General features: G+C 43.3%; 2 protein-coding genes and 1 long non-coding RNA gene across 3 annotated transcripts in view; all 3 read left to right on the top strand.

Moving 5' to 3' along the window:
- The window catches only part of LOC149978871 (uncharacterized), a 277,954-nt gene that overhangs the window by 91,539 nt on the left and 171,379 nt on the right, over positions 1-15,036 (top strand). The window lies entirely within an intron of this gene.
- LOC149978876 (uncharacterized) lies at positions 2,345-3,736 on the top strand. Its single transcript, XM_090194433.1, has 2 exons — positions 2,345-2,949; positions 3,393-3,736. Exons 1-2 carry the CDS (start codon positions 2,467-2,469, stop codon positions 3,666-3,668), a joined length of 759 nt encoding a protein of 252 aa, XP_090050559.1. The 5' UTR covers positions 2,345-2,466; the 3' UTR covers positions 3,669-3,736.
- LOC149978875 (TOG array regulator of axonemal microtubules protein 1-like) lies at positions 3,889-9,454 on the top strand. Its single transcript, XM_090194435.1, has 5 exons — positions 3,889-4,134; positions 4,321-4,426; positions 4,581-4,816; positions 8,004-8,162; positions 9,206-9,454. The coding sequence occupies exons 1-5, from the start codon at positions 3,941-3,943 to the stop codon at positions 9,354-9,356; spliced, it is 846 nt and encodes a 281-aa protein (XP_090050561.1). The 5' UTR covers positions 3,889-3,940; the 3' UTR covers positions 9,357-9,454.

The raw sequence follows: 15,036 nt of genomic DNA, 5'->3' as shown, positions 1-15,036 counted from the left end.
GTCCAGCCTCTCTCAGCCAATTGCGGACAGTCTGAGCACTGATGGAGGGATTGTGCGTGGGAAACATAGGAAACAGTGTTTAAACCCTTTACAATGAAGATCTGTGAAGTTACTTGGATTTTTATGAATTATCTTTGAAAAACAGGGTCCCAAAAAAGGGACACTTCTTTTTTTGCTGAGTTTATATACAGTGCCTTGCGAAAGTATTCGGCCCCCTTGAACTTTGCGACCATTTGCCACATTTCAGGCTTCAAAAATAAAGATATAAAACTGTATTTTTTTGTGAAGAATCAACAACAAGTGGGACACAATCATGAAGTGGAACGACATTTATTGGATATTTCAAACTTTTTTAACAAATCAAAAACTGAAAAATTGGGCGTGCAAAATTATTCAGCCCCTTTACTTTCAGTGCAGCAAACTCTCTCCAGAAGTTCAGTGAGGATCTCTGAATGATCCAATGTTGACCTAAATGACTAATTATGATAAATACAATCCACCTGTGTGTAATCAAGTCTCCGTATAAATGCACCTGCACTTTGATAGTCTCAGAGGTCCGTTAAATAGTGCAGAGAGCATCATGAAGAACAAGGAACACACCAGGCAGGTCCGAGATACTGTTGTGAAGAAGTTTAAAGCCGGATTTGGATACAAAAAGATTTCCCAAGCTTTAAACATCCCAAGGAGCACTGTGCAAGCGATAATATTGAAATGGAAGGAGTATCAGACCACTGCAAATCTACCAAGACCTGGCCGTCCCTCTAAACTTTCAGCTCATACAAGGAGAAGAATGATCAGAGATGCAGCCAAGAGGCCCATGATCACTCTGGATGAACTGCAGAGATCTACAGCTGAGGTGGGAGACTCTGTCCATAGGACAACAATCAGTCGTATATTGCACAAATCTGGCCTTTATGGAAGAGTGGCAAGAAGAAAGCCATTTCTTAAAGATATCCATAAAAAGTGTTGTTTAAAGTTTGCCACAAGCCACCAGGAGAACACACCAAACATGTAGAAGAAGGTGCTCTGGTCAGATGAAACCAAAATTGAACTTTTTGGCAACAACGCAAAACGTTATGTTTGGCGTAAAAGCAACACAGCTCACACCATCCCCACTGTCAAACATGGTGGTGGCAGCATCATGGTTTGGGCCTGCTTTTCTTCAGCAGGGACAGGGAAGATGGTTAAAATTTATGGGAAGATGGATGGAGCCAAATACAGGACCATTCTGGAAGAAAACCTGATGGAGTCTGCAAAAGACCTGAGACTGGGACGGAGATTTGTCTTCCAACAAGACAATGATCCAAGACATAAAGCAAAATCTACAATGGAATAATGGTTCAAAAATAAACATATCCAGGTGTTAGAATGGCCAAGTCAATCGAGAATCTGTGGAAAGAACTGAAAACTGCTGTTCACAAATGCTCTCCATCCAACCTCACTGAGCTCGAGCTGTTTTGCAAGGAGGAATGGGAAAAATGTCAGTCTCTCGATGTGCAAAACTGATGGAGACATATCCCAAGCGACTTACAGCTGTAATCGCAGCAAAAGGTGGCGCTACAAAGTATTAACTTAAGGGGGCTGAATAATTTTGCACGCCCAATTTTTCAGTTTTTGATTTGTTAAAAAAGTTTGAAATATCCAATAAATGTCGTTCCACTTCATGATTGTGTCCCACTTGTTGTTGATTCTTCACAAAAAAATACAGTTTTATATCTTTATGTTTGAAGCCTGAAATGTGGCAAAAGGTCGCAAAGTTCAAGGGGGCCGAATACTTTCGCAAGGCACTGTATGTATAATATATATATATATATATATATATAGTATTTACAAATTCACCACATTTATGATTTTATATGGGAATCAAAAAGCTTTCATGAATGTTCACCATGTGCTGATGTGCTCAGCACTGTCAACAGACCCCATTATGACATCACAATGTAATGGAAGCCTTGTCATTATCATTGCTGGTTCCATCTGACAAGCAACATTTCATTTCCACTCATTTCATGATAGATCTATTACAGAGATAGGTTAAGTTCTTATTTTGAGAGTGTTAATATTTATCATCAATGGCTCATCGAGGAAGAAAATCAAGTGAGTTTGATAAACTCCAGAAGGAGAACTCTCAGATGAGGAGCGTCATTGAAAACTTGAGGAAGCAAAACATGGCTTTAAACCAACAGGATGACCAGGAAAAGTTTTCAACTTTTGTAAGGCTCATCAGTTTTTCAAACATTTTTCAAAAATATCACTGTGTTTATTTTGTGGTTTCATAGACATACAGTAGACCTACATCCATAAAATCTTTAGCTTAAAAGCTTATGACACACTATAGAAACTATTTTGCCTACTTCACTTCTGCTATTCATTTCATACTGTCCCATTGTGATCCAGGGCTATCAGGAGAGATACCCAATCCCAGAGGGCCATCGTGGCTTCATCAGTGATGCCAGACTTCTGCAGATGCAGAGAGCTGAGAGAGAGGCCATGGAAGCAAAGCAAAGAAAGATAAGTGCTATCCATGAGAATTATGTCCGGACTGCTCTCATCGGGGTTGGCAGCACCTTCGCGCACCACTTTGCCCCCTCTATTCAGTGTATTCCGCAGCCGAAAGCTCCACCGAGGCCTTTGCCACGAAGGCTTGAACACATAGCTCTGGCCCCACTGAGGAACGTGGTAGGGGTGGACGGAGCCCAAGTTCGACCCGGATCTCACTCTCTGGAGTCCATCCAGGTAAATACGTCATTCAGCAGCAGTAGCGTGTGGCCTGTTCCTGTCCCTCCCACTGCAGCTCCCTCCAAGAGAGGCAAGAAGAAGAAGGGCAGGCAGGGAGTCAAAGCCCTGAAAGTCCAGTCGGACCAGGGCTATGCTGACAACAACAGACCCATTGACCTGATGGAGGAGGTGAGGGACATCGAGGCTCATCTGAAGGAGGAGGGCTGTAAGGTAAGATGGACTTTGAATTTATTGTAAATGTGACAATTTGCAGTTCAGAATTACTTGGACTGATAAATTGCCAAAACAGATAGTGGTTCCATGTCTTAAAATCAAATCAAACTTTCTTTGTCACATGCGCCGAACACAACAAGTGTAGACCTTACCGTGAAACCAACAGTGCAGTTCAAGAAGAGTTAAGAAAATATTTACCAAATAAACTAAAGTAAAAAATAATAATTAAAGTAACACAATGACATAACAATAACGAGGCTATAAATAGGGGGTATCGGTACCGAGTCAGTGTGCGGGGATACAGGTTAGAAAGGATACTCTTTGACAGCATGATAGAATCTATCCTAGAATACAGGATCTCTCTGTGTATTAGTTTATGTATATACTAGTTCTATATGTATTTCTATGATGGGAGCATTCTTTTCTGGTCTACGCTAAAGGTGGTACATGAGATGAAGGCCATGGGCAGGAGAAGTTTGGGCTCGGCCATGTCCATGGGGGAAATTGCCACCAGCTCTCCGGGAAGCCTGAGCTCAGTGGATATGAACACCCCTGCGGAGCTCCGTGAGTACTTGGATGTCAGGACCCCGGTCAAGTCGTGTGACAGCCCACCCAGGCCTGCTCCCCCTCCTACCAAGCCCAGGAGCAAACTGCCTCGGCCTATAAGGTTCCTTAGCCTGCCAAAGGCTGCCACCGACTCAGGTCAGTCCCTTTAATGTACTCACACTAATATAAATTAGACAGGGAGATGGAGCTAGGTAGAGTGACAGAAAGACAGTAGGAAGGGAAGGGATACAAATGGCTTTAGCCCAGGGCTAAGACATTTTTCCACACTTGCTTTGCCTGTTTCACAGTGAGAACTTTTACTCAAGGCTAATTGGACCCTGCTTCTGTGCAGGGTGAGCACCAAAAAAAATTGTGCTAAATTCAAAATTATATGATATCATAATGAACTAAGATGTTCTAGTGTTTAAAGCTACAAACAGATATGGAAATTGGTAAATACATAAATGAATACATACAGTTCATAGAGATAAATGTCTGCTGTCAACCCATAGACAAGAAGGCAGCCAGTGAGCCAAAGGGCCAAATAAAGAACCAGGCCAGATTGCAGCCCCTGTCCAACCCAGAGCAGGCCCTGACTAAGACCTTCAAGCTGCTCCACTCTGCCTCTGATGACTGGTGAGCATTCACTGTAGACGAGACCAATGGAGCTAGGCTAAAGGAAGCAGTGTAGTGTCCTTGGAAATATAGATTTGAGCTACAGAGCGTAGAAACTTCTGAAATTAAGAGACCAGAGTCCTAAACGATTAACATCATTGTTTTCGGAAAATGTTGTGGAAATTGCTTACTTTCACTGAATTGCAGGGAGAAGAAGATCGAGGGCTTGACCTCTCTCCGTGTGATGGCTCAGAACCACATGGACATACTGATGCCTAAACTCCATGATATCTGCCTTGCCATTATAAATGAGGTAGCTGTATTCATTCACTGCCCTATTCATTCATCTGCACAAATCTGCTACATTTGGAGAACAAGTCAAATTATTGTGTCATGTTTCGGATGTTCGTGTGTTGTACTGCTCAACATTAATAGCTGGTCCTGTGTGTGTTATAATGATGATTCAGGTGAAGAACCTGCGCTCTGCAGTGTCCTGTGCTGCCATGGCCACACTGGGTGACATGTACGTTCACCTCCAGAGGGCCATGGACAGTGAGGTGGAGGGGACAGCACGCGTGCTTCTGCACAAAGCCAGCGAGGCCAACACCTTCATCCGGCAGGGCGCCAACTTTGCCCTGGGTCATATGGTGCAGAGCTGCACCCCTACCCGTGTCATGAATTCCCTGCTGGTCGGTGGGCTGAGGTAAAGAGGGAGAGGGGTCAATTAACACTCACTAAGGGTAGATCCGGACTTCCACAAATGTTCACTTTGTCTCACATTGAAAGTTTGACTCGAGTGGAAGTTAGGATTCACTCCAAATATCCATGATGTGACAATACAATAAAATAATTGATATGTAGTGAACTTTCTGGTGTAAAAGGGTCACTGCTCACTTAGGCATACCTGTAACGTTCTTCGTCGGGCGAAAGAGAGGAGGACCAAAATGCAGCGTGATGATTATCCGTTTTAATAGAATACTTGAACAACGAATAAAAAACAATAAACTGACAAAATGAACGAAGACAAAACAGCCGCGTAACGTGAACAGGAACACTGGCAACAGGAACAATCACCCACACCCCACAATACAAAACAGGTGACCTAAATATGGTTCCCAATCAGAGACAACGACTAACACCTGCCTCTGATTGAGAACCATATCAGGCCAAACACATCGAAACAAATAAACTAGACATACAACTTAGAATGCCCACTCATATCACACCCTGACCAACCAAAACATAGAAACAAACAACGCAAACTATGGTCAGAGTGTGACAATACCACACATTAGATTAGATTCAACTTTATTGTCATTGCACAAGTACAGTACAACGAAATGCAGTTAGCATCTAACCAGAAGTGCAAATAAAAGAGTGCAAAAAAATGTACAAGTAAAACAATTAAGTACAAAGTATGTTATTAAGTGGGATGTATAAATGTGCAATGAAGGCAAATGGCAAGTGCAAGGAGCCATGCAACTGAAATGCAGGGAAAGCAGCGATGAGGTTACCGAGGTTGACATGTACAACTAAATTATGTCCTTAATCAGATTTTGCAAAGCAATGTCAGAGTCCAGTAGTACTGCGAAGAGTGCAAAGAGAGTAGTGCAACAAGGTCCCTGAGAGGCAGTACTAAGATGTGGGCGGGTGGATATGGCTAGTGCCGTGCCACAGAGTTCAGCAGGTTTACAGTAGCTGGAAAGAAACTCTTCTTGAGCCTGCTAGTGTGGGAATGTAGAGACCTGTACTGCCTGCCTGATGGTAGGAGGGCAAATCGTTTGTGGCATGGATGTGAAGGGTCCCTGATGATGCCGCTTGTGCTGGAGGTCTACGATGGCAGGGAGCTGGGCACCAGTGATGTGCTGGGTGGTTTTCACCACCCGTTGCAGGGCCTTCCAGTCGGCCACGGAGCACCCGCTAAACCACACTGTGGCGCAGTTAGTCAGATTGCTCTCAACCGTGCAGTGGGAAAAGTTCAACAGGATCTTGGGAGACAGGCAGGCCTTCTTCAGCCTCCTCAAAAAGTACAGGCGCTGCTGTGCCTTTTTGACCAGGGTTGACATGTTGAGGGTCCAGGAGAGGTCATCAGAGATGTAGACACCCAGGAATTTGAAGCTGGGCACACACTCCACTTCAGTGCATCAATGAGAACTGTGGCGTGGCTGCAGCTTTTAGACTTCCTGTAATCCACAATGAGCTCCTTGGTTTTCTTTGTATTGAGGGCCAGGTTGTTGTCAGCGCACCATGCAGCCAGGTGCTTGACCTCCTCCCTGTAGGCTGACTCGTCATTGTCACCAATCAGACCTATCACTGTGGTGTCATCTGTGAACCAACGATGGTGTTGATACTGTGTACAGGAACTCACATCGTAGGTGAAGGAGTAGTACAGGAAGGGGCTCAGCACGCAACCCTGTGGCACACCAGTGTTCAGGTTCAGGGTTGAGGTGGTGAAGTTGCCTAACCTGACAGAATGGGGTCTGTTGGTCAGGAAGTCCAAAGTCCAGTTACAGAGTGAGGGGCTGATCCCTAGGTCATGGAGTTTGGTGACCAGCCTAGAGGGAATGGCCGTATTGAATGCTGAGCTAAAGTCTATGAACAGCATTCTCACATAGGTGTTGCTTTTGTCAGGGAAGAGTGTAAAGCTGTGGAGATGGCGTCCTCTGCAGACCTGTTCGGTCGGTAGGCAAACTGGTGGGGATCCAGTGTTGGAGGGAGGCAGGACTTAAGGTAGACCAAAACCAGTCTTTCGAAGCACTTCATGATCGTGGGGGTGAGTGCAACAGGTCGTAGGTCATTCAGGCTTGATGCGGTCAACTGCTGCGGCAGTGACAGATTGAAAATTAGTATTAGGGCCGGGACAATACCAGTATCGCAATATATTTTCAATGCCAAAAATGAAAACGCAAAGCAGATCTCACTCTTTGGTCCTTTAAAAACCTGCTGTATGTAAAATATTGTGTGATATAGCGTGGAAATTAAATGAATATCACTCAGGATGACTGTCGTTCTGCCCCTGAACAAGGCTGTTCCTAGGCCGTCATTGTAAATAAGCATTAAAATTAACATGTATAATGAACATGTGGCCTATGTGAAGGCGAATATGCAAGCAATCTATATTTTTGAATTATGGAAATCGACTCGTATTAATGATTTGATCAAAAAAGGCAAGAATGTTCTCACATTTGATTCGAATAGGGATTAAATTCTTTAGTACTGGCAATATACACTGAGTATACCAAACAGGGGGCGGGGGGGTCTGGTGAACAAGTCAGGGTTCTATGGCCGCAGGCAGAACAGCAGAAACAGGGTCAGCAGCACGACCAGGTGGACTAGGGACGGGGACAGCCAGGAGTCGTCAGGCCAGATAGTCCTGAGGCATGGTCCTAGGGCTCAGGTCCTCCAAGAGGGGAGAGAGAGATGGGAGAATTAGAGGGAGCATATATAAGATCACACAGGACACCAGATAAGACAGGAGAATTACACCGGATATAACAGAATGACTCTAGCTCCTCGTTCAAAGGCACTTAAATATTGTCCATTTTGCCTCAATACTTAAAAATCCTTCTTTAACCTGTCACCACCCCTTCATTTATACTGATTGAAGTGGATTTAACAAGTGACATCGATAATGCACAACAGCATGTGAAATGTATTGTCAATCAGTGTTGCTTCCTAAGTGAACAGTTTGATTTCACAGAAGTGTGATTGACTTGGAGTTACATTGTGTTGTTTAAGTGTTCCCTTTATTTTTTTGAGCAGTGTATAAAGTCTTAACAAACATTTTCATTCATCGATGAGACTTCATCAATACAATCCATTATCATTTGTCTCCTAACTCATGTATCTCTATGACATGTAACTGATGTGCTCTGTTTTTCCTTCCTCAGCCACCGTAATGCTGCGGTGAGGAGCTGCACTGCTCAGCACCTGGAGAGACTGGCTGAGGTCATGGGGACGGCTCGTCTCCTGTCGGGGAAGAAAGACCTCACCGACCGTTTCTTGATTGCTGTCAGTAAACTGGCTGTGGACCCTGCACAGGAAGTCAGGTGGGAAGTACCTCCTGTAAAGTAGCTTGCTTCAACATAACAGTTAAGTCCGGGGTTCAATCCATGGCTCGCTATAGCACTAGATCGCTAACAATGCAGCTGTTACAGGTAATTTACTCTTGAGTCAACATCTGCAGCGTTTACCACAAATACAAATTGAAATTGCCTTTAAAAGCCACATTGTCGGATGTCTACAGCATCTATACTAAAGGGTGTCATGGATTGAATTGCGGATATTAGGTATTCCAAAACAACCACAGGTTCTCTTGGAGGGGAATAGTAAATGATAACAAAAAGGAAAAATTATAAACCCAAATAAGTGCTACGTGGCATAGGAAAATCCAAGTCCAGGCACTCATGTTGGTTTGAAAGTTAAAAAGCCAAAAGCTTAGCCGAAGCCAAATGCCGTCAGGGATGTTCCTATACCATCGGCAACTAGCGACCTCCTGTGGTGGGCGGGGTGCAATGCACGCTGACATGGTCGCCAGGTGTATGGTGTTTCCTCCGACACATTGGTGCAGCTGGCTTCCAGGTTAAGCGGGCATTGGGTCAAGAAGCAGTGCGTCTTGGCTGGGTTGTGTTTCGGAGGACGCACGGCTCTCGACCTTCGCCTCTCCAGAGTCCTTACAGGAGTTGCAGCGATGGGACAAGATTGTAACTACCAATTGGATACTACGAAATTGGGGTAAAAATTTAAAATGTAAATGAGTCCAAATAGTCAGTACCTGATTCAGTTTCCTTCCTTCTGTTTGGTGCCTAATGAAGACAACCCAACTTGATCACAATGGTCGGCCTGGGCCAAGCGCTGAGCAGATTCGCTAAGATTTTCATAATAACGAACGGTTAATACCCAGTTGTTAGATAGTTGAAATGATTTGTAGATCAGGTAATGCGGTGCATTACTCAAACCGGCCATCTTGCAAATTCTTCCTCGTATAATTTCTCTCAGGTTGCCATCAATTGAGTACTGTTTTTAATCACAGACATCAGAAATTATTTGATATGTTGCATGTTTAAGATGAAATTAATATCTTTGTCCACAGGCATCATGGTCGCAATATCTTGAGAAACGTGGCCACCAATGGCGACTTTGCTCAAATGTGGGACAAATTCGCTCCGAGGAAAGAGCGAGAATCCTTGAGGGAGGTCATCTCAAAGGTTAACCTCAAAGAAAGGTACATTCTCTCTGGATGATTAGAAGAAGTGTGACAAATGAGTTGATATGATTACAGAAATCCAATCCCACTGGGCACAGACCTCAGTTCAATGTCTAGTTTTGAACTCAACCAAAATGTGAAATCAACCAAAAAATGTTGGTTAAAAGTTGGGTGAACAAAATCTAATTGTGTTTTCCATGTTGATTCACAGTCATCACATAGATTTTTTTGTTGTTGAAATTAGGTGGAAACAATGTTTATTCGACCAGTTTTGTCCCAATGGGATGAATTGAATATACTGTAAGATGATATCTTTCTTTCTATTCTATTTTTCAACAGGAATATCTGAATAATCCCCAATTTGACTATATATTTGTATCTAAATATTTGCACATTTCCAAACTCAACTATTACCCCCCCCCCCCCAGTCCCCCCCAGTCCCCAAACTCCAATATTTTCACTCATTCTAAGAAATTTGACACTATCATCCAAACCCCCATGTAAATGCATCTTTAAACTGCATTGACTCCTTGTCCAAGTCCTAAATCCACTATAAGACAATATGAACCACATTCAAAGCACTAAATTACCTTTCCTCGAAGCTCCTATCTGATTTACCAGCTCAATAGTGGTCTACTGAAACCATACTCACCATCTCAGGGGGTGCTCAGATCATCAACCACTGACCTCCACACCATCCTCAAAACCAGCAGTCCTCTTTTGGAGGCAGATTGGTCAGTGCTCCTGTATGGCACCAACATTGTGGATTTTCATCCAATACTTCTGGACTATGAGAATATTCTTTGGACAATAAAATTAGGTGAAATGGAAGCTGGCTACAGTCTCAGTTTTATCCTCCAAGACAGTGTGAGGATGTGTAACAACAATACCTGAGGTTTAACTTGATGATCAGGGCCAGATTACCGAATGGGCACGCAGGACACCTGCCCTGTGGGCCCCGACCTCCAGGGAATATCATCATAACATCCAAACCTAAAAGTATTGTGGATGTATATTACAGTACGTGGACGTTTTACAATTCGTGAGCTCGTTTCATAATTTGTAGCCATGTTTTACATACATTTGTGCATATTTTGTAGAAATTCGTGAGCATTTAAAAAAATGTTGTGGGGATGTTTTATATCAATTTGCTTACTGGTGCTCTTCCATGCCGTCTCTAGGAGGGGTGCGTCACTTGAGTGGGTTGAGTCACTGACGTGATCTTCCTGTCTGGGTTGGCGCCACCCCTTGGGTTGTGCCGTGGCGGAGATCTTTGTGGGCTATACTCGGCCTTGTCTCAGGATGGTAAGTTGGTGGTTGAAGATATCCCTCTAGTGGTGTGGGGGCTGTGCTTTGGAAAAGTGGGTAGGGTTATATCCTGCCTGTTTGGCCCTGTCCGGGGGTATCATCAGACGGGGCCACAGTGTCTCCTGACCCCTCCTGTCTCAGCCTCCAGTATATATGCTGCAGTAGTTTATGTGTCGGGGGGCTAGGGTTAGTCTGTTATATCTGGAGTATTTCTCCTGTCTTATCCGGTGTCCTGTGTAAAATTATGTATGCTCTCTCTAATTCTCTCTTTCTCTCATTCTTTCTTTCTTTCCCTCTCTCGGAGGACCTGAGCCCTAGGACTATGCCTCAGGACTACCTGGCATGATGACTCCTTGCTGTCCCCAGTCCACCTGGCTGTGCTGCTGCTCCAGTTTCAACTGTTCTGCCTGCGGCTATGGAACCCTGACCTGTTCACCGGACGTGCTCCCTGTCCCAGACCTGCTGTTTTCAACTCCCTAGAGACAGCAGGAGCGGTAGAGACACTCTGAATGATCGGCTATGAAAAGCAAACTGACATTTACTCCTGAGGTGCTGACCTGTTGCATCCTCGATAACCACTGTGATTATTATTATTTGACCCTGCTGGTCATCTATGAACATTTGAAGATCTTGGCCATGTTCTGATATAATCTCCACCCGGCACAGCCAGAAGAGGACTGGCCACCTCTCATAGCCTTGTCCCTCTCTAGGTTTCTTCCTAGGTTCTGGCCTTTCTTGGGAGTTTTTCCTAGCCACCGTGCTTCTACACCTGCATTGCTTGCTGTTTGGGGATTTAGGCAGGGTTTCTGTACAGCACTTTGAGATATCAGCTGATGTAAGAAGGGCTTTATAAATAAATTTGATTTGAAATCTGATTTGATATATGCTCCTTAAAACCAATGAGGAGATGGAAGATGCAGGACGTGCAGCATGTCCAGTGTCACAAATAGAACCAAGTTCTATATTAGCACCTGGCTAAGCAGATGCTCAGTGTGGGTGCAATGATTGAAAAACATATGTGTACATTTATTTTGCAACGCACGCGACCCGTCTTGTCTGGTCAGCATGTTACAGAGATAGACAGGACTCCAGTCATGTCATACTGCAAAACACCACTAGATGCCGGGCATACCATTTGCATAGATGGGACTAACCGAGAATTCATGTGAAATCCATTCATGAGAAAATTTAAAGAAAGGGAAAGGGGGATAGCTGAGTTAGAGCACAAGTGGAAAAGCGTAGTCACTGGTGGGGACAAAAATAATGTTTGCTTCTTTCCGCCACACATTACAACAGTGGTTGTATTTTCTGTTCTGTTTGATCATCACTGGATTTGGGCTTTGTTGCCCTTGTTTACAGTGGCCTAAATAATGCTCAAGTAAAAGATGGTGCCTCACAAACACGACCACCCAGAGTTTATACCATTGGTTTCTACATCCAGCTTCTCATGGTGCATTTACATACAGGATTTACCCATGGATCTGGTAGACTTGCTCTCACTTGGGGCCAAGGCAATGCTCTGTGTTCTTTTCAGCTGTCTTTTACATAACAATGGCTAACTGAACTTTAACACCTTCTCACAAAGCAACAGACTTGAATGATTCAGAGATTGTTAATGCCCTCGCCATAAGTCTTTAGAGCTGACATTAACATAAAACACTGGCGAAACCCTGGAGTATGGGTAAGTCTATATGGAAAAACAACACTATAGGGAGCCACAACCCAACATATGATCATGGATCCACAAATCTATCAGCCAGAGTCAAAATTCCTGCAAGGTCTAACAGTCTCACGTCAGAATTAGACGTTCATCCATGTTTCTCAAACTTCAAATTTCAAAGTTGTTCCAAATGTAAAATCTCAAAGTGATTAAGGTTAAATGTAGGGATTAACTCTGGATTTTAAGGTTAGGGTTAAGTTTAGGCATTAACTCCAAATGGTTAAGGTAAGGGGTAAGGTTTGGGATAGGCTTAAAACAAAACTATCAAAAATGACTTTCTATCGCTGGATTCAACCATGAAACCTTTGGAATCAGAGGCAGATGCTTTTCCACATCAACAATGTCCTAGAAAAAACAAAACTTACTTTAAGGTGACAACGCTCACTGTTGCCCCTAGTGACCGGTTTCCACGTCATATCCTGAAATCCTCAGCCATGGATGGATGTTGAATACAGACTTGTATCACGGGTGATCAGCCTGCAAAACTCTGATTCCATTCCAGTATGGCTCAACCTCAGCAAATGTAGTAGTAATTGGACATTTGAAAACGTAGAAAATCCAATTCAATGATATTGTTGTTTCCTGAACAGAGTGAACTCATGAACTGCATTTTACTTCATTTTCAGAGTTAATTGAGTTGAAATGGAATGAAGGTCAACCCTGCTAACCATGGTCCTTCCCTTTCCCATCAAAACCCCAAGCCCCCATCCTTGTCTACAGTGCCATTCAGAAAGTATTCATACACCTTGACTTATTCCACATTTTGTTGTGTTACAGCCTGAATTCAAAATGGATTAAATATGTTTTTCTCTCACCCACCTACACACAGTACACCATAATGAAAAAGTGAAAACATATATTAAGAAATGTTTGCAAATGTATTGAACATTTAATATAGAAATATCTCATTTACATAAGTATTCACACCCTTGAGCCAATACTTTGTACAAGCACCTTTGGCAGCGATTACAGCTGTGAGTCTTTCTGGGTAAGTCTCTAAGAGCTTTCCACACCTGGATTGTGCAACATTTGCCCATTATTATTTTCAATATTCTTCAAGCTCTATACCAGGCAGTGTCAGAGGAAGGCCCTAAAAGTTGTCGAAGGCTCCAGCCACCCAAGTCATAGACTGTTCTCTCTGCTACTGCACAGCAAGCGGTCCCGGAGAGCCAAAAGGCTCCTTAACAGCTTCCACCCCTAAGCCATAGCACTGCTGAACAGTTATTCAAATGGTTACCCAGACTATTTGCATTGATCGCCTTATTTTATTAATATTTGTTATTATTTTCTGCACTGACTCTCTTGCACAGGCTCGATATACACTCACTGGACTCTAACCATACACTTACACATACTACACTCCAAAACACACACACACACAAAATGTCCTAAGGACAATAAAGTCAAGATGTTGGAGTGGCCATCACAAAGCCCTGACCTCAATCCTATAGAACATTTGTGGGCAGAACTGAAAAAGCGTGTGCGAGGCCTACAAACCTGACTCAGTTACGCCAGCTCTGTCAGGAGGACTGGGCCAAAATTCACCCAAATTATTGTGGGAAGCTTGTGAAAGGCTACCTGAAACGTTTGACCCAAGTTAAACAATTTAAAGGCAATGCTACCAAATACTAATTGAGTGTATGTAAACTTCTGACCCACTGGGAATGTGATGAAAGAAATATAAGCTGAAATAAATCAATCTCTCTACTATTATTCTGACATTTCACATTCTTAAAATAAAGTGGTGATCCTAACTGACCTAAGACAGGGGATTTTTACTAGGATTACATTTCAGGAATTGTGAAAAACTGAGTTTAAATGTATTTGGCTAAGGTGTATGTAAACTTCCGACTTCAACTGTATATTTCCCCTATAGGAAACAATGGGACAACCTCAGAGTTCCATGAGCAATTTTTTGTTGTTGTTTACGTTACAACGTGGGCAGGTCTCATTGCCAACAATAGCGAAGCAGGCATTGTGACGTAGAACAATGGGCTGGGAATGGAACTTTCGGAAAGTGAGTTGGTGCCACGGTGCTCAATAGAACTAATAGGAGCTGGCAGGGTGAAAAATACCCTAAAATAAGGCCTGTTTTTTAAATATATAAAAAAAAACTTTGACAAGCAGCTGGGATATGGTAATATTATGAAACTGGGCTCCACGGCGAATGCAATGAACTCGTTTTTTTATCAGAAAAAAAGCATTGTGAAAAATGTCATGAGTCCAGCCTTACTGGAGCATCAGTCTGCCTCTTGTCCACGAAGTGATAGGAACACACATAGGGTGGTTTCTTCAAGTTCAATGCTTTGACCCAAAGCTGAAGCGACTCCTCATCCACAGGAGGTGGGTGCAAATCAAAAGGTGCACAACTGCACTCCAATCTCAAAAAAGTTTGGTGGAAAAAACCGTCCTGCTCCATGAACAGCTTCTGTTTCTGCCAGTTATTGTGGCATCCCCTTACCGAACATTAAATGCCCGTTTTACATGAATCCATGTTTGGGAAGTTATATGAGTTAGTTAGCTAGCTAGCTGCAAACTACTGGCCGGAAGTGCTTAACCGGAAGTCCCCCACAAAACAAATATAAACAAACCCCGCCCATATTTCCGTTGAAAACAGGCAGAACCAAACCAATCAGTTATAAGTATTGTAATGACCAGACTAGATCATAAAGGAACAATTGTCCAGACA

Source organism: Oncorhynchus mykiss, chromosome 13 (assembly GCF_057628025.1).
Source record: "Oncorhynchus mykiss isolate SJ-2025 chromosome 13, ASM5762802v1, whole genome shotgun sequence".
NCBI classification, from domain to species: Eukaryota; Metazoa; Chordata; class Actinopteri; order Salmoniformes; family Salmonidae; genus Oncorhynchus; species Oncorhynchus mykiss.
This window is presented reverse-complemented; position numbering and strand designations above follow the sequence as displayed.